The 27,954-nt window shown below is 42.3% G+C and overlaps 1 protein-coding gene across 1 annotated transcript in view; it reads left to right on the top strand.

Moving 5' to 3' along the window:
- ppfia2 (PTPRF interacting protein alpha 2) overlaps positions 1-27,954 on the top strand; it is a 143,679-nt gene that overhangs the window by 82,606 nt on the left and 33,119 nt on the right. The window contains exons 2-5 of the mRNA XM_022749369.1: positions 14,958-15,059; positions 19,795-19,959; positions 21,582-21,656; positions 26,704-26,814. Of these exons, the coding sequence (XP_022605090.1) occupies positions 14,958-15,059; positions 19,795-19,959; positions 21,582-21,656; positions 26,704-26,814 (453 nt within the window). The remainder of the gene's footprint in view (positions 1-14,957; positions 15,060-19,794; positions 19,960-21,581; positions 21,657-26,703; positions 26,815-27,954) is intronic.

Raw genomic sequence — 27,954 nt, 5'->3', positions numbered from 1 at the left:
TCCGCTGCCAGTTTCATACGTGCTCTTCAGGTGAATAAGTGATTAGATATACCTTTACTTGCAAATTCTGTTGTTAGTGTTGTGTAAAGAAGTAGCCACATGACATGAAAACCTTATTATCCCGAGCGCTTTGACCTTTTAAAAGCCAACACCGCTGCTACGAGACAGCTTCGGATGACACAGAAGTATTTGGCAGATGATATGAATGGCTATTTCTTTTTTTGAACCAGACCTCAGTCAGGAAGCCTTCATTGAGAGCCCAGCGGGGCGCCTCGGATACCGCCACTGTGATTTTCAATTGGAGTCCATATAATTCATGTAGGAACCCTGAGATCCGCTGCCAGAGCTGAGTGTGTCCACAAGATTGCACAGGAGAGAGAGAGAGAGAGAGAGAGAGAGAGGGAGGGAGATGCGGCTGGAGGAGGATGATAACGCCAGCTTGCAAGGAAGCGGCTCAGATGACTGGCGGAGACGGGGGGGGGGGCTTTGTATCAGATGGTCTTTAATAATGACCTTAAAGGCACCAGCCCGCTAAAGCATCTGACCATTGGTTCTCCAATTTCCCAGACATACTGTACAATATGAGCTATTTCTGTATGGCCTCTGTTGGTGTAGCTCAATAAGAGGCAGTGTGTGTGTGTGTGTGTGTGTGTGTGTGTGTGTGTGTGTGTATGACAGGTCAAAATGTCACGTGTAGTATCATGTTCATTTGTATTTATTTCTTAAGTGTATTTTTGGACGCTCCTCCCTGACCTCTCCTTCCACCAGATTGTTTAACCTTGAAACCTCTCGACAAAGCAACTTCAACTCGAGGTCCCTCTCGCTCGCATGTTCTGGAGCTTTCAAACTTATCACATGGTCCTCATTAGCAGACTGAGTTAGCCCAGCCTCCTCGTCTGTGATTCTCACGAACGGCTTGAGAGAACTTCTTCAAACATTCACTCGAACTGATTACATTCTGGTGGTCAAAGGTCAAAGGTCACGGTGACCGCACCAAACACATTATTGGCCTTTTTGAATGTGATATTTCAAAGACCACCTTGAGGGAATTTCTTAAGATTCGGCGCAAACGTTCACTTGAACTCAGAGATGAACTGATTCGGTTTCATGCGCTAATTATGACACAGTTTTAACTCTGTGTGTCTATAAAGATAAAGTGATAACATTTTATATCCAAATGGTCAGAGGTAAATTTCACTGTGACATCATAATGTTTCTGCATAAACACTTCTGGCCTTTATTCAGTGCTGTAACTAAGGAAGAGGAGATTTAACCCTTTAAGATGCCTCCCATGAAGTCCCTCCCTCCCTCACTCTAAAATGCTGAGACAGTGATTGTTAATACATGCCGTTTGATATTTACAGGCCGTTTAGCTTTAATGCTGTGTTCAGGACTGAGTAGACACTAAAAACTACATCACCCACAATGTTTACAGTCAACCATTAACTGGTATCAGAGATTATTATTATCACTTTGAAGGTTTGAGGTGCGATCAGACGAGGATTTGTTCTCACCGGTGTCGTCAAATAGTAACCGTTAATGGATGAGTCTTAACCCCTCGAGAGCTTTGGAGACACAGAGGCAGTTAAAAGTTTCTTTCAATCTTATCTTCCTCTCGCGCAGCACACCTTTACACTATATGTTGTACTTTATCTATATAAGGGTTTTTCTATTTAACCTTCAGGGTTTTCAGGGTGCTTTCCTTTCGAGGCAGCTGCAATAAATGAAGGCGAGGTTCGGGTCATCGGGGTCAGAACTCCCCGAAGATTAGAGATCACTTTTCAGTCTCCACTGTAGATGAAACACACAGAGGCAGGAGAAGAGAGGGAAATGTCGAGAGTGCAAATCACTTATTTCCTGAGTGTGCAGCATATTAACTAGAAGATCTTTGTAGCGTCGCAGCTTCCGTATGCCGGTAGTTTTCTGTCATATTCCCTCCACGAGCATCCTTCAAACTTTCTTTTCGTCGCTCTGCTTTGTCCTTTTGTTAAGATTCCTGTGATGAAGCTTTTGGATTTTTCCTGATCCAACCAATCTTCTTCTGATCTGAACATTAGACGGTGTTCTCCTTTGATGCACAGAGGGTGCTTTGTTTATTATGGCCGTGGCTGGATGTTATCTGCATGGACAGGGATTGAATCATCAATGCTCCAAAGCCCACCCTCTCTCCCTACATTAATCTTTGCAAATCCCACCACTTGTCTGATGAATTTTCCAAACGTGGCACCTCGCCCGTACCGAACTGCTCTGTGGCGCGGTTGGTTATCAGCCTTAACTAAAATTGCCATGTTTATCTGGCAACCGGACTTTGATTTATAATACTACGCTGAAGCCCGTGTTCTGTGGCTTTCATCTCTGCAGCGCTCATTCATCTAACATTGCTGTGCAGAAAACAATGCGTTTTCTTTCAAGTGGATTCATCTGGTTTCAGGCGCTTGGCAGCTGCAGAACACGGCTGTGCCTCAGTGAACTCCTCATCACACTTCTGGCCCTGCACGTAAAGCCTCTGAATGAATGTGAAGAAACTAGTGGTGGAAGAATTACTCAACTTATTATCAAGCTTTATTGACGGAGATTTAATTGACCACACTTTTGATAATCAGGTAATCATTGAGGTCATTGATTAAGCAACAATGCCAACCATTAGCTGGATTTCAGCTTCTCAGATGCATGAATGTATTACCACAGAATTTTCTTAAAAAGTGCTCCATAGAAATTTTCATCTCGCCTCGTAATCACCGAATTTAGACTTAATGAAAAAAGTAATTGGCGATGGTTGTCTTTGCGTCATTTGTCGTGGCAGAAATTCACTAAAACCTGGACAATGTTAGGTGGGTAAAAATCAGGTTTACACACAGCTAAGTCGCTGCTTGTGTCCGAGATCAACCACTCATTCACTGCTCCCTACTCACTAACTAGGTGGTTCCTATGTTCCTATTCCACTTTCGGACACTGGTCGTTTTCTCTGCACGAGCGCAATGCATGATGGTATATATTGCATTCGTCAGTGACCATAGGTTGTATACACTACTTCTCATGATGTATTGTGGGATACTATGCATCTATTACATATGGTATGATAATTCTCCATAGGAAAGCACTACAGTATGTCAAATATATATATTTCCTTTTTACACTTCCTGTTTGGGTCACCCAGAGAATGGAGGGAACTGTAGAGCCAAAAACTTCTTATCTCCAAATGGAAATAAGAAATATAACTGGAGTGAAAAAAGACAAAATCCATAATAAATTCCTCTTTGTCGTTGTTGTGCGATACATACACATCTACACGTTGCTTGACAGTACTAAGGCATATGATTACTGTATCACATTTTCCTCTTTTATACAGATATTTACTGGGTGCTGAAAAACCTTTAAACACACCGAACATACTGAAGGCTATTTGTCCCATCTGGGGCGTGCTGCTCTCCATGGGTAATAGATGATGGATGGTCTGACATTTCCGGCCATGCTTGTTTGGGTGTTTCACTGCGATATGCAGCTTTGTTGCTGCCTGGATGCCCAACAAATGAGAAGAGTGTGACAAAACATTAGATGTGAAAAACTAGGGGACCAGGCATTCTCATTGGGTAATAAACCCCCCCCCCCCCCCCCGCCCTTTTGAATATGGGCACAGCATTGCCATGCATTGCAGTGGCATCAATTTATCACTGTACCATACACCGGAGCTGGACGTGTCAAGTGGAGAGCGCATGTACTGGAGAGGGGATGTCTATCGGATACTTTCTTTCACAGCCTCACTCTCATTTCCCCGATGAAAGCTCAATAATCCATCTTGAGATGAGGCTCCATGCTTCTTTTACCTTGACCTTGCTCCTCCTCAGACACCAATCCTCCACACACACACACACACACACACACACACACACACACACACACACACACACACACACACACACACACACACACACCCCCAGGNACACACACACACACACACACACACACACGTCCAGGTGGATCTCTTATGTGTAAGAGAAGCGCGTGTCTCTGCGCTTTTCAAAGTACATCAGGCTGGAACAGTCATTCCAGCTGGTTTGATGGAGAGATGGAGGATGATGAGCGAAACTTATTAGAGTACACACATTATATATTTCTTCCCAAACCATAGTATTGGAATTATCACACACACACACACACACACACACACGTCCAGGTGGATCTCTTATGTGTAAGAGAAGCGCGTGTCTCTGCGCTTTTCAAAGTACATCAGGCTGGAACAGTCATTCCAGCTGGTTTGATGGAGAGATGGAGGATGATGAGCGAAACTTATTAGAGTACACACATTATATATTTCTTCCCAAACCATAGTATTGGAATTATTATTCCTGTCAGGCAGCACAGGGATGTTCTGCTTCCCCGGGTCTTCCCTCACCTCTGGGACAGAGCGCATTTACTCCCAGACAAAAGACAGAGATATGACAAGTTTGATATAAAACCTTTTCTTTCGACGCAGAAACAAATTGGTTGACAGAGTTGAACAACAGTTTTCAGGGCAGAAAATGACCAAACTTAAATAACCATGGTCAAAATAGATCGATTTTTTTCACCTAGTCTTGACTGTGAACATTTATGATCTTCAAGGTCGGCAGTGTAGGAAAAACCTTAAAGGAATAGCTGGACATGAAATATGTGTATTTCCTTAAAGCTCATACATTAGATATGTACTGGTTACTTTCTTGTGCATCATCTTGTACCTTTCAAGTCAAGCCTTGAAAATGTTCCAGTTCTCCTGTCAGTCACCGGATATTGTCTAAAAATGATTCCTTGCACTCTCCCCCTCTAAAGCTGCGTTGACACTTGTAAATACAGAAACTTTGAGGTAAATATAAGACATCGTTTTCATAATTCATCCACCGCCAAGCGTTTGTAAGAGAGTCTGCTTTCTGAGGTTGGAAGTTGAAGGCTGTGGCTAATGTTGTGATGGAGGTGTGGAGGTGTGGCGGGTCCTCGTACGGGAGTTCAAAGGGATCAAAATTAGTTATTAGGCGCTCGAAGGGCAGTAAATTGTCAGGCTGTAATTTCCACTCTCAGATTTATGACTTGGCCTCAAGGGGCCTTTACAGCACAGAGACGACCCCTCTTACCTCGCCAGCTAAAGGTTATTGTAAATCACACCCCTCCTACCCTCAACGCCATCACGCCCTCCCTCTCTCACAGACACACGTCTATTCACACAAACATCCTCACTGACCTTTCATTTTCCTTTTTTGTTTTTTTTTGTTTTTTAATCTGTCGAACATGTCTGCTGAGCTTCACCTGAAATAATCCCCTCCCATCTACAAGTAGCCGTTTTTTCATTTTTGCTGTTGTTTTCCTCTGGTCCCATTAAAGGCATCAGCGCAGCGACCAGTCCACCGCTGACCCGATACAACAGCGCAAAAGACAAAAGTGCATTCAGGGCCACCAGTCATTGTCCGGCTCTTGTTTTCTGTGTTCGTCTCGCCCTTTTTGTCTCTGGAGCTCATTTATTAAACTGTTTGACTGTCCAGCTCCAATCAAGCTGAATATAATCAATTCTTTATTCAACCAAGAGAATTTAGTGGTTTCCCTTTTTACTCATGGCTGGCTCATTTTAAGTTAATGGTTAATTGTGAATGATTAATTTCCGCAAGGTTCATTACGCATAAACGATCTTCCTCTGGCAAGTGCCATTACATTTAATGTGGATTTTTATTTTTTATTTTTTAGAGGACATGTACAAAGAGATGTAAAATCAGACGGGCATATTGCCGCTCAGGTGTTGCTTGTGTTGGGGAAGCAATAAAAAATACAATCTAGCGTGATGTTTTTTACAATAGGCCCCTATAGCTTCTGTGCATCTGCACTGAATCAGTCTTCTTCTTCATGCTCTTCTGTTTGAGCAGCTCTTTGAAGCCGTGATGGCTTTACAACCTGCCACTTTCTCTTCGAGGAATCAAAGGACGAGATAGCTGACGAACACTGGAATATTCATGCCTTTAAGGTTCTCGTGTAGGTTCTGCGGGTACAGTTGGACTGTGTGACAGCAGCAGTTCGATTGTGAGTGGAGTCGGCGGGTGGCCGTCGTGTTGTTTTGACAGATGAAAGGCGAAGCCGCGCGGTTTCCTGCGGAGCACTCATTGATAAAAGCGCGCCCGGGTGCTGTTGTAACACTTGTCGTCTACCTTCAACTCACCGGCATATCGCCGTGAAGGAGAAGAAGAAGAAGAAGAAGAAGAAGAAGAAGAAGAAGAAGAAGGAGGAGGAGGGCTCCCTCAGCACGGATAACCTTCTTGAATATTTAAAGCTGGAGGAAATGAGCCTGCTGGCTGAGCTGAAAGTCGTGTGCGGCGGCTGTTCCTCAAGGTCTCTGTGGCTCCTCAGTGTCCGATCTAGAGAGTCTGTGTCAGATCCTTCTTCATCAGCACAATGTAGGCCAAGAATCCAGCTGGCACTGGTCCTGGGTGGACTGCTGCTGTTGTGCCATTGATTTAATAGAGATCCCTTAACTTTATAAAAATTACTATACCTTGTAAAATTGTGAGTTGATTGATAGTTGATATATGTGCACAGCATGTAAGATCTATACAGTACATGCACCGTGAAATAAAAGGTATGTAGATAGTAAAATACAATAAAAGCAGATCTAGTATGTGTCGATCAAAGGGAGGTTTAAGCAGCTCAACAAAATAAAAGAAATGAGACTTTCAGTAAAAGTGCAGGGGATAGAGAAGTAAGAGATACATGTAAAAAAAAGAAAAGAAAAGAAATGTAAGTAAAAAGACGTTGATATTTATATTGCCTTTATATAGCCTTGTGGCACAGCTGTGTGTGTTTTTTTATTTTATTTNGATTTGCCCCAACCATGCAAGCCTTGTGGCACAGCTGTGTGTGTTTTTTTATTTTATTTATCTGAGCTGAATGTTTGAATGTGATATTAATCAGCTTTAGTCCAGCGCCACTCTCCAGCATGTGCAGACATTTGTTGACTGCGGGAAACGCAGCGTTCATATTGACAGCAGCCGGCTCGCCTCATCATTTATTCATCAGCTCCCTCTGTCCTGTCCTCCCTTTGGTCTCCCACTGTAAATATAACACTGTTAATCAAATATTAAAGATCTACAGTGGAGCTTTCTGAAACTCAGCTCTTTGTAATGATTGAGAAAGCACGGATATCACAATAAGACTTATGTTTGTGCTCATTGCTCATTATCTGGTACTTTCCCTTTTTTTTTTTCTTTTTTTTTTTTGGTGCAACCAAATTAGAGTCACGATGCGTTCACAAAGAGCTCCTTCTGCAGTTTGAGAGCGTCTCGCTGTGAAAGTTGTCAGAATTAGTCTAATTTATTCTTTGGAACAGTTGCACTCTAAACTCTTTTTTTTTTGCTCCTTTTCGATCTAATTTTAGGCTTTTGAGAATTTGTTGTTGTTGGTTTCAGATAAACACTTCCTGTTCAGATTCCTGGGGTTTGGCTGCAGGAGATGGAAGTTGCATCATCACATGGGTGGCAGTTTTTTTGGGGGGGTTTTTGTTTTTCCTTTTCAATCTGCTCTCTATGTTTAACTCAGTGAGTCAGCATCCTGTCAATCATCACACCACCACTTCTCTGCCTCTCTCCTGATAGTGATGCACAACTGCCGGGTTTGTTTTTAGCCAGGAAGCGTTGACTCTCCTGCAGGAGCACGGCTCCATTTAACAAAAAAAAAAAAAATCCAAAAAATCCTCCTCCTGCTGCTGCTGCTGTAGTAATTTTGGCTGACAGTTGGCCCACTCAGGGAGGAAGCCTTTGTCCACCATTTCATTTAGAGTTCACCTTCCAGGCAGACTCCACACTCACACACACACACACACACACACACACTACCTGACATATTGCAGTGCTAGGCAGTTTGCCCAGGTAATGAGAAGTGGGGGAAAGAAGGAGGGAGGAGGAGGTGGTGGTAGTGGTGGTGGTGGGGGGGGGTAGTGGTCCAGCAGGTCATGGGTAAAATGGTGCTAGAGAGAGGCTTGGAGCAAAACCTCAGCTCATCCAAGTGGAATTTTATCTTTCCCAGCTGTTTGAACGGACCATAAAACAAAGCAGTAACACTTCATCAGAACTGTCCGCGATGAAACGACTGCGCCTTCAATAACGTCTTGAACCGCGGCCCAACATACTGTAGCTTTACACTATACATATAGGTGCTTGTTTTATTCATTTAACGGTCGACTCCGCAATCAAAACCTCCTAATTACCATAAACTGCTGCTCCGACTTTGTTAGGAAACTCCGGCGCTGCTCACAGCTGGGCAGCAGTTGGCAACATCGAGGAACGTCAGCATCACTCTCATCACTTTCCCCTGAGGGAGTTCTCCGGTGTCCCCAGGGCCCCGGCAGTCTACTGTGTGTGTGTGTGTGTGTGTGTGTGTGTGTGTGTGTGTGTGTGTGTGTGTGTGTGTGTGTGTGTGTGTGTGNGTGCGTGTGTGCTACACCACTCTCTGTACACCTGACTTGTAAAATCCACGGCAGAGGTGAAGGTCCACTTAACTGATGCATTAAAGATGCTCTGTCACGCAAGGCGCAGCATGTGCAGCTTCACCTTTTTTTATTATTATTTATTTTTATTTCTACGCCGGGACTCCTCCACCTCCTCCTGCTGTCTCTCTCAATCACGTTTCCACCGCAGTGCGTTCGGCCATTTTCAGGTTATTTATGAGAGCAGCGCCAGGATGCAGGGTTTCCTGGGAATAGAAATTCACCAGGTTGTGTTTTTTCTTTAGAGACAGAGAAAAATAAATATCACTGAATGGAAACTAACTCACATTTGCTGCATTTTAAGTGTTGTGCATTATTCAGTATGGCTAGGGTATACTGCAAACAACTGTGGGTGAGCATATGTTGCACCTCATTTTGTTTTTGTTAGGAAGGCAACTAGCTGTTTCAGGCCAGGCTAAGCTAATACTTAACACATAAATATTAGAATGGCATTGATTAGCTCATCTAACTTTGGAAAGAAAGTAAAAATATTTCCCTAAATTGTCGACTTAGTTGTTTAAAGGGCTCATATTGTGTAAAGTGAAATTTCCATGTCTGTTTTTTTATTATAAAGATTCTATATTAATACTGTGAACTATCACTCAGAAAACTGTCAGCCAATCAGAGAGAGGCCTCTCTTCTGACTCAGAGACCTGTTGTTGTCAGAGAGAGAGGGAAGCCTGAGAGAGGAGATGTAAAATGACATTGAGATGGTTTTTGGTTCTTAAAACCACAAATATATCTTCTTATGGCTTTCAAAACTTCAAAATAAAACACCAGCAAAGTGTAAAATATAGACCTTCAATATAGAAAGTGCTGACTTTCTTTTCTATGAATATTTATTAGCAATAGGTTGTTAGAATCCATTAGCTTCCTACTTCTTGAAGATTTATCTTGTCTTGTTTGGTGCCTGTCTGTGCATGTCCTTATGATTGCTAGCCTGTGTGTGTGTACGTGTGTGTATTTGTGTGTACCACACTTGGCTCAGACTAGCCGACAGAACAAGGAGAAGTTAATTAAAATGGGTGTCAGCATGCTGTGTTTAGTGTGAGGACAGCGGTTATAAAGTGAGCTAACACAAATACCAGCATCCACTTTGGTTATAAATCACGCAGTCTAATAATTCTACTATAGTTCCGAGCAGAAATTTAGAAGATGTTCTGGAAGCTGCCACAGTACGTGAAATGTTGTTTCAGTGGAGCCCATAATCTCTCAAGGTCCTGACAGCGTGGCCTTTAGGAGGAGGCAGGCTCCTCGCCCCTGGGGTCATAGCCTTTTCTTTAACTCCGCTCTAAGAGAAACAATTGCCCCCGAGACGGCTGGTTTAAAGAACAGCTCCAGAGAGAGAGAGAGTGTGTGTACTGTCGGCTGCTGCAGAGGAAGTTTAAGCTTACCAGCGCTGTCGGGGCGGGGGACATAGCGAGCAGGGGATTGTTGGGTCTCACAAGCATTAAAGCAAATGCTGCAATTTGCAAAAGGGCTTTTTTCTTTAGAGGAGGTGACTGTGATTATCTCCATAACACTGGGAGGGAGATTTATCAGCTTTAAGCTTCTGTTTTTTCTTTTTGACTTTACACACATTTACAAGTTTGGAAAACGCAGTGAAGCAAAGACGTTGTGCGTTCCGTTATGTAACGACAGGAGAGCTTCATTTACAGATCATTTCCGAGATCATTTAACAAGCAAAATTGTAAGAGGATGCAAGATATAATTATATTGTGAATATAGCAGTGTAATAAGAATATAAATTTAGTAATCCATTCACATTATCCTTCGGTGGAAATCATTTAAATAAATTGAAGCTATAGTCTCACAAACAGTCTTTCTCCTGTTGTACTGTGGATGTCTATAGAGATAACACCAACACCCCCCCCCCCATGTCCTGTTGCTATGGTAACAGCTGGGCCCTAACAGCTGACCTGATCCTCCTCTGTAGATAATCTAGTCGTTACCTCAGCAGGCCCTCACATATAACGGAGTCATTTGCCCTGACCGTTTGACGCTGCGCTTCTTGCCTTATGTAAATGAGTGTGAATTAGAGTTTAGAGTTTGTGTAGATATAAGCAGGATAATAGCAGGTTGAAGTTCCTCCCGCCCTAGTGTTTATACATTATAATCATCATGAAAGTTGTGCTCTCACTTCATACAGACATCATGTTATCTTTGATTTGAAATCAGTGGAAGTGTTTTCATTTCAGACAAATTATCAAACTAATTTTTCCTACTTAAATTGACAGTTCAGGTGATTTGACGTGGGGTTGTGTGAGGTACTGATACATAGAATTAATCTCAGAGTAATGTTATCAAAGTTCTGTTTAATATTCTGCACATGACATATCTTTAAATTAGGCTGCACAAAACATTAGAAACGCATTAAAACAACAGTCTAAAAATCACAGGAAAATTGAATCGGCATCAGTTTTTTTTTTGTTTCATCAGCTTGCAGAAAGATGACTGTGGTTGCCTGGCTGTTGTATTAGATCGAATCAGATTGTACATGTGGATCTAATAAAGGAGAACCACAAAATATTAATTCATTACGAGATAATTAAGTCATGGTCATGAGGACACAGACATAATGATTTCATTATGATCTCAAAGTAACAGGCCAGAAGCCTTTAGACCGACTTGACTGTCTGGGCTTTCCGCACTGTATCTCTGAAACTGCATCACACCTCACCTCACTCCCAGGTGCAGAGTTGCTACAGCCGCCTGCAGCAATTTTTAAGATGCTGACATCCCAGAGGCTCTGATCCCGAACACTGCGGATTGATTAGCTCATCACAGTTCAGGTCCAGCGTAGACCTGAGACAGCGCTGTGCCTCCACACCACTCACCCCGCCAGGACCGAGAGGCCAATGTTCCCCTGCCGCATGTTGTGACCACAGACCTAAAATCTAAGACCTTTTTTCTTCTTATCACAGAGCTAAATCCACTTGACTTTTTTGAAAAAGGCTTCGTTCCCAGTACAGAGCAATAGTCAGTAGTGATTTGAGGATTTTCATGGCGTCTTTGTGCTGAGGATTTGTCGCTCTATAAGGTCTATAAGGATTTGTTGCGCCTTTGTAGCTACGAGACACAATATTGCCACACTCCCTGGAGTTTGTCTGCAACTCCGAGTTATTGTCCTTGTCTCCTGAAGGGCAGATGGAGCACAGACTCTGAATGACAATAGACTTATTTATCTGACAGCTTCTGGAAATTGATTTTATTATTTTTATCTTAAGCACATCGTAATTTTGTTACAGTACTGTATAAATTAAGTAATAATGATAGGGATGCAAGTAGTGATTAGTCATAAGTTTTTCATTAAAGCGTTATTTCTGTATATTTTGATTTAAGTTTGGTTACAATACAATGTATAAACACAGGAAAGACAGAACAAGCAGATGTTTGACTTTATTTTTTTGCTTTAACAAATTAAATGATGATTAACTGTTGTGGCAATCAGCTACTTGAGTAATTACAAAAATCAATCAAAATCAATAAACTGAACACAGTGCTGTTGAGAAGCAGTGTCTTATATGTGTTGTATGAACTCCTGCAGTAAATACACACACATTTTCCCCCTGTCTTTTATTCTGAAATCAAACACCGAGCACGTTGGTTATCGTGTCACATCAACCAGTTCTAAATTAGAAAAACGCAACACAACCCCCTCCCATCAGTCAGGAGTCACACTGACTGAGACAGTTATGTGTTTTTTTTTTTTTTGTACCTGCCTGACGTGACCCCGCTCCAAATAAACATCTGATCTGGTTCAGAGCAGGACGACGGGGACAGAGGAGGTTTGACAGGCTGCCTCTCCTCCATCAACGTATAGCTCACAGTGAGTTTGTGAGTTAAAAAATGTGTTTAGAGAAACAACAGTGCTGCTGGTTAGACTGTTGTTGTTTTTTTTCCGTGGATTGAGTGTGGGAGAGGAGCAGCAGGGGCGATCCGGGGCTGTAATTGCTGTATAAATGTAGTTCAGGCGTATTTAAATCTTTTGTTAGGATCCATCTGCAGAAAAATGGACTGAGACAGACGGAGAGGAGGGCGCTGCAGTGGCACGCTGTTTTCAGACTTAGTTCTCATGTTAGCCAAAGTTTGCCTTCCTTTTGCTTCCTGTTTTACTCTCCGACTGGCCCCTTTGTTCTCGGTTCAGCATCCCATAAGTATGGTGGCCCAGACAGGTCAACACAATGCAGAAGCCACTACACAAATGCAAAAGCCACAACACAAATACAAAAACGACACTGCACAACTTCCATTGTGGCTCAATTCATGTTGTGGCTTTTGTATTTGTGTTGTGGCTTTTGTATTTGTGTTGTGGCTTTTATATTCATGTTGTGGCTTTTGTATTCGTGTTGTGGCTTTTGTATTCGTGTTGTGGCTTTTGTATTTGTATTTGTGTTGTGGCTTTTATATTCGTGTTGTGGCTTTTGCATTCGTGTTGTGGCTTTTGTATTTGTATTTGTGTTGAGGCTTTTATATTTGTGTTGTGGCTTTTGCATTCGTGTTGTGGCTTTTGCATTCGTGTTGTGGCTTTTGCATTTGTGTTGTGGCTTTTGTATTTGTATTTGTGTTGTGGCTTTTGCATTCCTCTCATGAATTTTGTATTTGTGTTGTGGCTTTTATATTCGTGTTATGGCTTTTGTATTCGTATTGTGGCTTTTGTATTTGTATTTGTGTTGTGGCTTTTGTGTTCGTGTTGTGGCTTTTATATTCATGTTGTGGCTTTTATATTTGTGTTGTGGCTTTTGCATTTGTGTTGTGGCCTCTGCATTGTGTTGACCCATCTGGGCCACCATACATTTGTGGTATATGTGCTCTGTCTGACCTCTATTGTGCATCATAGTTAGTGTTATTTTGAATGTTAGTTCAAAAACTTAATTGAATCCTTGAATCATATGCCATTTGGTGGAGCCCATATTTTGAAAGGGCAACTTACGTTTCTTCTTCTCTCCTTTTTCTTCTTCACTTCCTCTTCCTCATTTTCCTCCTACAAAGTGCACCTTAACTCAGCTTGTGAGCTTATTGCCGTCTCTGCAAAATATTTGTACGACTAAAAGTGCAACCTGCCTCGACACCTGCTGCTTCGTCACACACAGCAGCCACGCAGTCTGTCGTACTCAGCTGTTGTTCATAGTGCTCAGTTCAGTCCTCAGCTCAGTTTGTAGTACTACTACCACACAGACGACACAAACCCCTGGTCCTCTCTGTCCTCCCTTGTGCTGTCGCTTTAGTGCTGTAGGTGTAAATCCACTACACCTGGCTGTGTGCCTGCACCGCTGTATAGAGCAGATCCTCTTTCATCCACAGATTACCATTATACCACTCAGTCCTTTACCCCCTTATTGTGCGATGGATTGAGCCTTTTTTCCCAGATGTAATGGTATGGCTGACCACTTTTTCATAGAATACCTTTATTGCAGACATTTAACTCAATAACAGCATCAGTTGTAGAGCAGTTGCAGAGTTGTAGTGTTTCCTAGACGAAAAACCACCTATTTCATCTGTGTCTGTCACTAACAGATTGCAATATTTTCAGGGTCATTGCTAGTGATTGTAACCTTTTTTATTTATTTATTTTTTCCCATAGCAATTCAAAATAAACACATAGCTTTTGGTTTATTGTGTGTTTGTAGGGATATCCTGCTTGTTTCCTCTGTCAGTTTGACAGTTTGTAGACTGTGGTAGAAGAATGTAGTTAATCTTAAATATATTTTAATGCCAACTTAAAACTATTGTATCGTTTTAACCCACTGCTTCCCTTAACAGTTCTCTCTTTTTGTTTGTTCTTTAGCAGCTTTGCTAATTCACCTAACTCATATTTGTGTATAGAAGAGATGATGTGTCATGTTTCATTGAAGTATTGATTTAGAAGTTGAAAATATGTACATGGGAGATATTTTTATATGCAGCAAATGGTGTAAATACTGCACATACATCATGTCTACATTTATGGTGTTAACAAGAATAAGGCAAGGGGTATTAAACTGGAGCTAGTGCGGTAAACAGCTGGTCTGATGTATTGGCTAATGTGTTGATATTGGCATAAGTGGCAGACAATACATAGCAAGAAATTGTATGAAATTGTATGATAATAATAAATACCAAACCTAAGGGCTTTTAATGTTTGTTTATGTAATAAATTTGATATCACCACATATATAGTTATCAGATTGCTGCTTGGTGGACAGGTGAGATTGTAATGTTATCATATGAGTCTTCATGTGTTACCAGTGGCATCAGTAAGTGGTAGGAGAAGTTGCTCTTTGTGATTTCAGTTTACTCTTTGTTTTATTTTCATTGTCTGTTGCTCACAGCCAGCAAACATCCAACAAGCCCTGCTGCCGCTTCATGTTGCATTGCATCACCTTACCTTAAGCAGTGGAGGGCTGTTGCAGAGTATTGTGTGATGCTGAATGTGATGATGACCCATCTCTATCCCTTTTTTCTCATTGTTGTTGTTGTGCAGGAGTTTGCTGCGTTGACCAAGGAGCTGAACGCCTGCAGAGAGCAGCTGCTGGAGAAGGAGGAGGAGATCTCAGAGCTCAAAGCCGAGAGGAACAACACCAGGGTGAGGGCAGCTTCCGCACACACACACACACACACACACACACACACATACACATTGTGAGACATTCATGTTTTACCCTGCCACCAATTAATCTCATCTAAAATGGTTAACTTGGTATTGTATGAGTTAACATGGTGATTCTTCAAGGCTCTGGGCATTGAAAGACGATTGCAACTGTTGTTGTGATAATTACCTCCAGAAGCATTCCACAAGTCTCACAACTTGCCCACAAATTTACATGTCAGCTGCAAAAAAGAGAAAAAAAAAAAAAAAGCGTGCTGCAGACTGCGATAGAAAGCATCCCGAGGAAGCTTAAGCTATCTGGTGGGTACGGTTTTAAGGGCTGTGGAAGCACTGAAGCAACCATGCACACTGTCTGTTCCCAATGCCCAGACATACCTCATTAGCTCCCCACATTCTGCCTGAGCATTTTTCCACCTACTTCACATGGATGGCTGCTCAACAGTAAAAACTGAGTCCAAATGGCACTGAAGCCCTGCAGTGTCCGGTTCAAAGTATTTTTGAAAAAAAAAAAAAAGAAACAAAAAAATAAATAAAACAACTAAAGACATTAGCGGATCAGCTCAATTTTGTGGGGCTGAAGTCCTGTATCTTCAGTGAAAAATATTTCCTTCTTTTGAAGCAGTAAGCACACTCTGCTGTTGACAGATAAGGCTCTGTTCCCCGAGCCCAGTGCTGATGAAGTGTGTATTTACAGTCTCGCACTATCAGTCTCTGGGTGGAGGGAGAAGATTTTAGCACAACAGTGACTTAAAAGAGAGAGAGGAGGCGCAAGAAACGGGGAACCGTCAAAAAGTCATTTTCACTCTCTCACTTTATTATCACCTCAAATCCTCCGATGGGCAATTACCAGGCAAACTTTAATTAAGCTTAGTTTTTGCCAGTGGAAGGGTTTTTTTTAATTTTTTTTTTACTGTACATAATTAAATCTTTGAAGGCGTGTGCAGGCAGTCGGTCGACTGAGGACAGGGTAACGTGATGACAGTGGAGAGACAGGTCAACTTTATTGGTTGTTTGGGATGAAGCATCACAACCAAATCGACTCAAATGGTGCAGAGAGGTGATAAGAGGGGGGAAAAAAAGGAGAGCAAGAGAATGTGAATGTGGACATGATGACTGCTGGGAGCTGTAGCAGAGGTCTGCACGGGGTCTCTTTTTTTTTTTTCTCAACCCAGGAGCCAAACACGCTCCTGCAGGATCAGCAACTGTTGCCGCCACCCTCCTGCAGAGAGTTTGATCACTTCTGTCTGCTAAAATGTCTTCTGGTGAAAATCTGTCTGCGACATCCTGCCGGGAAAATTAAACGCATGAAGTCTGAGAAAAAAATAAAACTATAATGGATTGTGTCCTTATTTCTCTTTAAAGTCTGTGCCGTTTCCCATAGCAACAGATGCAAGCTAGATGCTCAGTCCTCATGCTATTGATTAGATTTTGCATCAAGGATGTTTTTGGGATAGTAAATGGAGGAGTATGGTTTACTTGATGCAACTACACAACATGTGTGGTTAAGCAACCACTTATATTTTCATATATGAAATGTTAGCCCATGATGATGATGATGATGATGATGATGATGCTCCAACCTGCAGATATCCTGCAAATAGATCCCCAACATTTTCTGCAAGATCCCAAACCATTCTAGCATCCTTTTTCAGACACAGTGCTCGTCCTTGGCGTGGTGAACAAGAGAGAAGGTGTGTGACAGGCTTTAAAATCATTAATTTCATAGTTAATTTGAGAAAAGCAAATTAGCAACTCCAAGTATGTATTTCTTGTAGCTCACCTGCAAATGATGCTAGTGATGCTTTAGCTGTCAAGATGAATAATATAAGTGAAGGTACTGGATAAGCAGGTTTTAGTTGACACTGAATCTCCTGTTGCTCTCATCTCCATCTTTGTCTGCTGCTGTGTTCTTACATTAAATCAGCGGTCCCCAAACTTTTTTCAGTGGGGGCCACATCAACTTTCCTTTCTGAGATGGGGGGCCGAGGTTAGTCTATAACAGGAAATGATATGGGCCAGGGTGACAACCAGTATTATTGTGGAGATTACAATGATAATTTGTTGTAGCTGCCCTTCGTTTGGCTTTGGCACCACCTGTTGATTTGCAAAAAAAAGTAATAAAAAGTCTTCACATGTGTTTATTTGAAGTACCACAGATACTCCATTTATTTTATAGAAAATAACATCACAAACTGATGGTAATGCGGGGGGGGGGGTGCCGGCGGGCCGGCGGGCGGCTAGCTCTGCTTGCTGGGCGCAATGCCTGTGCCGGGGGGGTGGGGGGGCGGTAGTTTATAGAAAAAATTAGAATAAAACACAAACTGATGTATGTTCAAGTAAGAATGAGTGTGATGTGGATTTTTGTAAACAGCTACAGTTGAGTTAACAAACGGTAAGTGTTCTGTCTTTACAGGTAGTGAAATAATATTATACAGAATAGTGGTCAGAATCAGGTAGAACATGTTGCCTAAAAAAAGCAGCATTACTATAATTGACATTTGTTAATATCTTATTCTATTGAAATCGAGATAGGCTTACGCATGTCAGTGTGAGCTGGTGGGCTTGTTCCTGACATGATGAGGAGATCGATGTCAGGTTCCATTCCAGTTACAGCCAGTACTCAGAGACTGATGCAGGTGTTGATCTGTGAGACTTGATCTCGTCGGATTTTTTATCAGCTTCATGTGTGAAAAAGTTTGCTCACAGATATATGTGCTCCCAAAAACTGTGGACATCTTTGTTGCGTGCTGTCTTATGTTGGGTGTAGGTCTCATTTGGGAGGGCAGCATAGTACTTGATCAGACTGTTGGTGCTGAAATACGTCTTTCAGCACTCACAGGTCTGCAACTCAGCCAGCTCAAATTGAAGAGAAGGCAGGGTGTCGTTAATGTCGGCAGCAAAAGGGTTTTGGAATGTGCAGATTTCTTTAACGTGGACATGAAAGCTCACGGAACCGCACACCGAACTCCGCCTCAGTGTTTCCAGTGCGTCCTTGCCACTTCTCGGTTGGGAACGGGACCGCCGGTTTCTCAAGCTGAGAGGCTTCGAGTAGCAGGGAGATGGGTGAAGTCTTGTTTTTGCACCTGTCCAATAAGCAGCGCTAGTTTAAGCTTCAAATACTTTGATGTGGGAATACATGTCAGATTAGTTTTCCCTTGCCTTGGAGCTGCAAGTTGAGGCCGTTTAAAATTTCTGACACATCTGTTAATAAAGGCGAGGTCCCATTTCCATTCTGTGTCGATCAGCTCTGGGACAGTTTTTCCCTTTGTCAGGAGAAAGGCATTGATTTTGGGTAGCAGGTCGTAAAAACGCTTTCTCTGCCCCGGCTTAAACCAGCGGACTTCAGTGTGGTAAGCACGTCTCCGTGGGCTTGATTCTAGCTCGGAGAGAAAGGCTTGGAACTGCCTGTGTTTCAGTCCGTTTGCTCTGATGAAGTTTATGCAGGACACAACCACCTTCGTGACAGATTCCCACCTCAGAACTTTGCAGCTTGAACGCTGGCTCGGTCACGAATCAAAGTCACGTCAGAATATCCCAATTGTGGTGAGGCAGGTGAAGCTGAGCCACTATTAACTATAAATAGCTCATAACTATGGTCAATTTTAATTAGAATGCCAACCTTTAAGTACGGATATGTTATGATGTTATGATAGGAAAATGCAATTTAATAAAAATTGGTTGATGTTTAGAGGGATTGTCTGGGATCGTTAAGTGGGCCACTCCAATTGCTTTGGCGGGCCGGATGTGGCCCGCGGGCCGTAGTTTGGGGACCCCTGCATTAAATGGTTTCCAGTGTGCAATAATGCTCAGTAAGAACTTGTGTAGAGAGACGGCAGACACAGCCGTCGTAACTTGATTTCCTAGCCAGTGGTTGACCACAGAATACATTTAATCCAGCTGCAGCCTCAGCGGAGGATGTTTAGACGAGGGAGGCGGAGTTGGGTCAGCGATGAAGTCAGTGAGCTGAAACTTTACCCTCTAACGAGATCTTTATTTTAGGGGTTATAATACTACGTCCTTGAACAACTTTCTCAGAGGGATTGAAGTGTTGAGATCTGCGTCACCACGAAAACCGCCGCAGCACCAACGAGTAACGTGGGCAAACGATCAGCAGATGATGCTACACACTGATCTTACAATGGAACCAGTGCAAAGAAACCATGAATCATGCAAATGAACTGATATTCTCACATACGGGGCGTTCACTGTCACTTATTGTCGTTGTTGTGTAGTTATCTTGTATTCCTGAAGTCACCCCGCCCCCCCCCCTATCATTGTTGATACTTTCCAATGACGAGGTATTACAGTAAATACACATTATTATTGTAAATTATTTTTAAAACATTCTCTTATTTCACAATAATGGAAGGTGATAATATGTGGTGATAATAAAAGGGGTGGTCACACACACAAAACACACCTATGGGCGCTTTAATGTATTTGTTTATGTATCTATTTTTGCATTTTGCACATGCTTCATCAGGCTTTCTTCTCTTTCAGCAAGTCTTAAGAAGCATTCATCCTTAATTGTAATTATTTTAATATCCTTTGAGTGCAGATTATTCTCGGAATAGTTTAATATGACCTCATCACATGATTGAGTGGATCTAAAGCTGAGTCTCTTGTCTGAGCCTCTCTTCCTCCAGATTACGCCTGTGTTTGTCCAGCATGTGATATATTCATGTGATTTCTCCAACGCGTGTGTCCTCAGCTACTGCTGGAACATCTGGAGTGCCTGGTGTCCAGACACGAGCGGTCGCTTCGCATGACGGTGGTCAAGCGGCAGGCTCAGTCTCCCTCGGGGGTGTCCAGTGAAGTTGAAGTCCTCAAAGCCCTCAAATCCTTGTTTGAACACCACAAAGCCCTAGATGAGAAGGTAAGTCCGCCTCCATTAGCGCATCATTTTATTGTCAAAGGGGTCGATGCCTCAGCAGCGTGTACAGAAGGTATCAACAATCAATCCCTTAGCTTTGTCTTGGTCTTAGGTGCTATGAGTCCTTCCAACTTAATTAGCATGTAGGTGTAGTCCTGTAGAATCATTCAGACAGTGACATACTTTCTATTAACTGTATATTCACTGTCAATCATGTGTTGTTTGTCGAGGTTTGTGGTAAGCTGGACCCAAATGCGGCCGAACCAAACAGGGAAACACAGACATCAGGAGACACAAGGAAAACCACTACAAAATAAAACAGGAAGTGACAGAAATCCAAACATAGATTCAAACATAAAATGTTGTTATCTTAATATATTGATGCATTGACACCAAATGATACAGACATTGCAGCTGCTGTGTCATCTGAGCAGGGTTCCCACTGGTCCTTGATACCCTTGAAAGTTTGGGAAAATAGACACAAATAGGCCATTGAAAGTGCTTGAATTTGTATATTCAAGTTTTTTTATTTATTTATATTTTTTTACTCAATGTTAGTAAATAGGCTGAATGTCACTGTCTGCATGTGTAGAGGAGACCACAGTCTGCCATCACTGTAACACAACACAACTGAGAAGTGTTCACACATTCAAGCCCCCCTCTCTCTGTTTTTAATTGTCCTCTGTAAACTTCTGTAAGGCCTGCTAATTCTCATTATAAATAGTCTTAGTGATGTAACAGTTATTAACCTTGATCAGTGTTTCATACTATTCCCTGTTGGGTCCTTGAATTTGAGGGAATGGCCTTGAAAGTCCTTGAAAGGTTAAAAAAAAGAAAAAGAAAAAAGTGATGTTTAAGAAGGTGTGGGAACCCTCTGTGTCTGTGTTTTGCTGCTATAATTTGTTGGTTTCAGCCTCCACATGTTTCTCCTACCTCCTCACAGCCAGCTAATTTATGACCTTAGCCCCCCGTGTCATATCACCACCGCTCCTGTAATCCATTCAGCCTCTAAAAGCCAACATTTATAAAGCATATCCAATGGCAAGGGAATGAAAGCTGTCTTGTGCGTGTGAGGGCGAGAGGGGGGGGGGGGCCTCCCGACTCAGACCCCACCTATCTTCTAATCCAGGATCAGCCTCCTCTTGAGATCTGGCATCCCATTGGGGCACAGCGGCTGTGGTGCCCGGTCACCATGCGGTGCAAGTAATTGCTCCATCACAGCCACAACAAGCCTGGGAGAGGACAAGTGAGCTCTGAGTGTTCACAGACGAAGAGAGGAGCGTAGGAGGGGAATCTCCTCCCAACAACTGGTGCTTTAAAAGCAATAAAAGCCTCATAACGCTGCTTTGAAGTCACTGCAAAGTGTTATTGTGAAGCTAAGGGAGGAAAAGAGGACAGCTCCTTCTGCTGCAGCAGTGGGGCTTTTTGTTTGCTGTGTTAACCCCTCGACTGCCTAGACTGGAATTTAAACAGTAGTAGAGAAAAAGTGGGTGTATTTTTCCTGCCTGGCCCTTTTACTACAGTGTGAGTCCAGCTGAGAGCACACGCAGAAACTTGCACATGTTAAAAACATGTTTGAGCAGGTGGGAGGTTCATGATATGTGTTTGGTTGTTTTGGTTTTCAGGTAAGAGAGAGACTACGAGTGTCACTCGAGAGGGTGTCCGCCTTGGAGGAGGAGCTGACAGCAGCCAATCAGGAGGTAAGAGGTGCCACAGCTGTTCTGTTCATCAGGACATGGATGGATAATAACATGATCACAGAACATAATTTTAAGAGTTTGTGTTAGCGTTTTGTTTTAAGTTTTAAGCCACATTCTTACAATACAGTTTTCAGATTTTGGTCATTTTTAACAATGTATTTTAACCAGATGAAGGATTTTAGTCATCCGATATCTTGATTTTAAATTATTAGAAAAACAAGCTGAGCAAACGTCCACTCCCATTCCCTCCCTGATGTCCGCCAAACCGTGCCGGAGAAACACCGATTTTAAACTTGAAACTGCTTTATTCATTGTTTTTACTGGATTTAATCACTGGGTCAGTTTGTTTTGGAGAGGAAGAGACATCTGTGGATAATTCAGCTGGCAGTTTAAACCTCCTGAACATCTGGATCATAAGTTATGAGAGAAAACTAGCAAACATTAGTAGCAGCTCGGCTCATAGCCCCTCTGACACGTCTTGTGTCCACCAAACAGTGCCGGAGAAACACAGCGATTTTTAACATGAAAATGTTTTATTTGGTGTTTCTATTGGGTTTAATCATCCATAGAAACTGCAAATAAAGCAACTGAGACAGCTTTGAAGTGCTTTCATTCATTTCCATTCAATTCTATTCAAGTTTTTTTGTGCCTTTAGGAACAACTGCTGGAGCAGTTTGCCAGATCAGCAGATTCACAAAAAAAGAAGAGGAAGGGAAGAGGAAATAAATTGTTTTAGACAACTGCTGTTTTTTAAAGTGCTTCACATAAAAGAACATCAGGAAAATATAAAAATGTCAGAAAATAACAATAACAAGAAGCACCATTTAAAGGCAGTGTCGTACATACTGTAGCAGCCTGTACATGTTGTGTAGAGGAACATGTTCCATCTCACAGAACAACTGCTTGTGGATATAAATCTAACAAATGTCCTGAATTATGTATCAACTCAAACACCCAGAAAAAAAACAACCAGCACATCTGCAGGCATCCTTCGCCCTCATCTTTACAGGAAACGGCACAAAATAGACACAGTGCACATGACTGGCTGAAGCGCAGCGCTGACAGGAGAGGGACCGCTCTTTCTCTCAACCTCCAGGCTCAGGCTGGCAGCAGAGCCAGGGCAGCTCTCACACACTGCAGATGGTCTTGTTCCAGCTGAGAAAAACCCTCAGGCTGGCACTTTACAGCCTGTCAGACATGCCAGTCTGACACTCAGGCCTAGAATAAAAGTGGGTAAGGAGACAAGTGGAACAAGGGGGGAGGGAGGGCGGAGAGAGGTCGGGAGGTGTGTGGAGTGGGTGGACGGACGGACAGACAGCGAGATCTGTCTGGAGAGGAGAGAAGAGGAAGGGCAAAGAGAGGCAGAATACAGAAATAGAGATGGCAGGTGGGAAGCAGAGGCAGGTCGTGTGTGTGTGTGTGTGTGTTAATGGGAGTGTAGTTGGTCAAATCACATCTGACGAGGTGTGGAGACAAAAACACGGAGAGTGAGGTTCACCAGACAACCTGTAATGATGTGTTTGAGTGGTGAGTTGATGCTCGAGCTGCTCGTGGTCTGAATCCAGGGCTAGAAGGAAGGTGAAGCATCTGGATAAAAAGAGAGAGAGAGAGTGATAGAAAAGGAGGGAACAGTTAAAAAATAATGTGACAGGCTGGTTCCCGAAGCGATCTTTCATTTTTCTTTTACTGCTTTTGCACAAAGTCTACGTTTTAACTGATCTGTTAAATCAGTGGACCACATAGCACTTTGGGGAATATCCTCACATTGCACAGCGTACGGTACATCCACACGGCCGTCCCTGGTAAATGGTTAGCGCCACACTTGTCTAGACTGTAGACCACGAGGCGGTGGAAGAGGCAGTTAAACCGGTTTCTCCCGAATAGAAATGTCCACACTTCACAGGCTCCAGGGAGACGGGCAGAGCCGTGAGCCAGCAAACCGGTAATTGATTTGGGATGGAGGTCTGGTATGAGTCCCTTCTACCTCCTGCGGGGGTTTAGTCAGCACAGCCATGCCTGATGAAATGGGCGTCCTTTGACCTCATGCAGTCACAGGTGTTTAAGTGGCCACATGCTGATAACGGCTGGTGATTTGCAATTTGGAAAAAACAATAATACAGAGTGTAAATTATTATTTGCTGTTTATTTGTTCATTTATAGGAGACAATGGATATTAATCATGACTGTGACACATTTTGGAAAATGCAGTGTAAAAGTGCCAAAGTTTGTACCCCATTAAATCTATAGGAAATTTAGGCTTAACCATATTTAAGTTTGAAATCCACAAATATTTTCTTTAAAGCCCTCGAAAACTTTCTAGCCTAAAATATTCACGATGAAGCAACAATCAAGATCAATGTTCAGGAAAAAAAAACTCCTTCAAGTGTTCAACACTCAAAATTCAGCGTGATTGACAGTCGCCTGTCAACATGAGCAAACAGCCCCACAACTGTCACCACATCTTTTCTCAAGTACTGTATATCCTGATAGGTGCCATCATGTGACATCAGCTTTTCCCCCTCCTGAGTTTCAGCCTGTACAAAGAAATCTTTCATGTGAAATGAGCAAAACTGTTCGAACTTGGGCTGAAACGTTTCAAGATTTATTTATTTAGTCCTTAGGTGTCAAATGACGAGACATTTTTCAATCCTTGATAGTATCAAACCAATTCTGTCGGTTCATTAAAGTGTCGATACTCAGCACCACAAATCTGTCGCTGTTTGAAAAAGGTCAATATCACCCCATTGGTAGAATTTTATTGCAAGAAAACAAGTCGTTTAGGACTCGGTAAGAAATCAGCATGATAACAAGGAGGAGTTTTGCCTTGGGACCAATCAGGTCTGCAGTAAGTGAGATCGAAGACTTGGTCCGAGGAAACACGTTTCCTCTTTATTGTGCCTGTTCTAATCCTGTGCGCTAACTCTCACATCTTTGCCAAAGAAATCCCAAGGCAAATTTCAACACACAAAATTAATGCCCTTTTCACCAATATGTGTGTGTGTGTGTGTGTGTGTGTGTGTGTTCACATTCACATATGTGCTCCAAAAGCATGTGATTGATTGTAATTCAAGCGCATTGCACCAGAGAGCCTTGAATGCCCCCAGCTCTCACCTTGACAACATCAATCTTTTATACTCTAAGAACCCCACACACTCTCCCTCACATTTGTCCAATCTCTCCTTCATCACATTACTTCAGACAGTCCTCTCACCACACAAGTGCTAGAGAAAGATAAGAAAATCGTGATGCTGCGCCTCATCTCACGCTTCTTGTCCTGCCTCTTCTTCTCCATCAGATGGCTGCCTTTTTGATGGGAGGTAAATCAGCAACATCAAAAGGGAAATAATAGGTGCTGTGTTCATTTTGCATCTGGCAAACTCGGTCCTTTCTGTAATTTCAGAAGTGGAGATGCATCTGTAGTAGCTCCATTCATCATTTTTGTTGTGCCATTATGTCAGGGGAGGTCTTGGTGTTTGATCTCTGAGCTGGAGAAGTTACAGACGGTCTCAGAATAATGGTACAGAAACATACGGAGGCATAATTATGCCCTCGTTAAAAATAATGAACACACGCTCTCCGGATTCAGTGAAGAAGAAGCCAAGCTGTTACTGGCGAAGTTTCAGGCTGCGGAGTTAAAGTCCAAGCTTAATGTTAGAAAACCCGTCCATTAATCATCTGTTCCTGCATTGTGGCCGTGCTTTAAAGAAAAATCAACTTTTAACGTCGTGTCACGTATGAGTTTAAACCAGATTGTGTTAAAGTCAGCTGAGAGCATTGTTTCTTGTATCAACGTCCTGTCATTGATTGTCCTCAGGCTTCCTTCACTGTTTTCCAGTAACTGTATTACAACTCCTTTTGATGCAAACTGTATAAATACTGTAGTGTGTGCCTGGGAAGTTTCATTGAAAAACATGCAGATTTGAGAGTCCTGGGTGATTGAGAGATTAAAGTATTTCCAAAGCTTCTGAATACCAACAGAGTAGAAGCAGCATGATGCAGCTCCAATCACATCATGCCAACAGCACAACACATCTACTGTAGTATTTTTTTTTGTTGTTTTGGAGTTCTTTCTTTGCTAGTGCAGGGAATCAGAGTGGGATAAGTTGAGACATCCTGGCAGGGTTCAGCGAACTTATTTACTGTGAATGCAAATATTTTTATGTGATGACTTTTTCTTAAGGGAAATTCCACTTTCACACAACTTTGATTATTTCTATCTGTAACAATGATATTGAAGAAACCACGTTCGGCAGCAGAGAAAAGCCCCTTTAAGCAAGCCCAAAGGTTATCCAGACGTATTGTAAGAGACAGACTTTCTGTTTTAAAAGTCCATCATGATCATAATTTGTGGGTATGAAAATGAGCCCAAAGGTGCAATAAACCAAAACTTTAACAAGAGACTTCTCACTTCATTGAGTTGTCCAATTGTCTCAATGTGGCTCAAGAGGTCGACACTTTTTGTCGCTCGTTTTAAATAGTTTGCGTGCTGCAAATTACTGTCTTAACTCCCACGAGTTTCAGGTTCTGGAAAGTCTTGTTTTACTTGGGGCACCGCCAAGTCTCAGGGGCAAGTAGCAGCCAAGTACACTATCTGCCTTTCTCTTCCCTGTCATGAGGAGAGTGATAATCACATGGTGTCTGTCAAGGCAAGAACCTAATTGTTGTTGTCGGTCACCCCTCTGACAGGATTATGACTCGAGGACAGTTGTTTAAGGTGGTGAAACGAGGCACGAGGTCCGCAGAACACGATAATTATAGTGATTTGCATCAGCGCTCACATGTTTCCAACTTAATGTTAGTTAAAGTGATGTTCCAGATATTCCTAGAAAGGGACATACTGTAATTTACTAGCATTACATAAGGAGGAAACACTTATGCAGTTATGTATTGATGCTTTGTTTGGCTAATGTTGCAAGGCCACGCACTGAATCTTAATCTTCTGATCTTATTTTTCATCCAACATTAACTCTGTGTGTTTCTATGTACAAGCAAGTTTTCTGACATTGTGTGTGTGTTTCAGCTCCTAACCTCTTTTTCCTTCCGGCAGATTGTGGCCTTACGGGAACAGAATGCTCATATCCAGAGGAAAGTGGCGTCTGGAGAGGGAGGAGAGGACATACTGGAGGGTAGTGAAGCTCAACAGAAGGTCCACGGCAAGGTGAGCAACCTTGATAAATTACGGTACACGCACACACATCCCGAAGGAGGTTAAGGCGGTGGTCAAGCTCAGTGTCACTTTAATTGGGCACAAAACCGAACCAAGCTAGTATAAGAAATACTTTTAGCCTGTTCAACTCTACCAGGAATAAGGTATAATTTTGGGGAGAAACATTAAATCCTTTTTATTTTTAGTTCTAAAAAATATCATCTCACTGAAAAAACTACTAGAAACAACAGAATACTCTGTGAACTGGGCAAGCAAACCAAAATGCTGCTAATATGGTAAGAAAAAATTGAGGTTTTCTTGAAACTAGCATAAAAATCTAGCTAACACAGGGCTAGCTATCCTTTAAAACTAGTTAAAAATAAGAATTTAAGCCCGTTTGGCTTCATGCAACCAATGAACTGTTAGAAATACAAGTTAAAAGATGCTGCATTATTTGTCTTTAAAGGAGCTATTTGTAGGTTTTGCTATCGCTACATAGCTAACGTTAGCATTAGCAGCTGTTTACATACCAGTCTAGGAGAAACGCTGTGAGTTCAGCATCAATCTTCATTCCTTTACTCACTAAGAGCTGTCTCCAGTGGTGGAAAGCAACGCCAATGTTATCTCTTGTCTCTATCGCGTCTTTTCTTCTTCTGAAGTTAGCGCGATAACCAGCTAGCCCCGGCATGACTCATCACTTTCCGGTAGCGACTCACCGTAGCCTCCAGTCTGCCTTGACGACGTAGCGCTGCTCAGAGGACGTGTTATAACCTCTTGTCTTGTAAATGCAACGATGGCTGAAGCTCTTCAAGCTCTTAAAGTCTTGAAATTAAATGACAAACATTTATTACATGCAAGCCAGTCCATCCTAAAATAGGTAACAACTAATAGGGGTCATATTTCAATACATAGGACAGCTATCCTCAACTGTTGCTAATCAAAATATTTCTACAATTTTACATATTTACTGATCTCGTAAACACTGATATCAGCCTCAAATTTTCAGTGTCACAATCACAGCAGAAGTGATCATTGTTTCGTGGTATCACACAAATAATTCCTGCACATTAACTTCCCCCTGGTGTTTTAATTGTCAGTATAAACACACTTTTAAAATGTTAAAAGTCTTAATTGAATGGTTTTGATGATGCA

The sequence above is a fragment of the Seriola dumerili genome, unplaced genomic scaffold (assembly GCF_002260705.1).
Source record: "Seriola dumerili isolate Sdu_G_001 unplaced genomic scaffold, Sdu_1.0 BDQW01000138.1, whole genome shotgun sequence".
NCBI classification, from domain to species: Eukaryota; Metazoa; Chordata; class Actinopteri; order Carangiformes; family Carangidae; genus Seriola; species Seriola dumerili.
The sequence above is the reverse complement of the archived record's forward strand: the minus strand, read 5'-3'. Positions and strand labels throughout refer to the sequence as shown.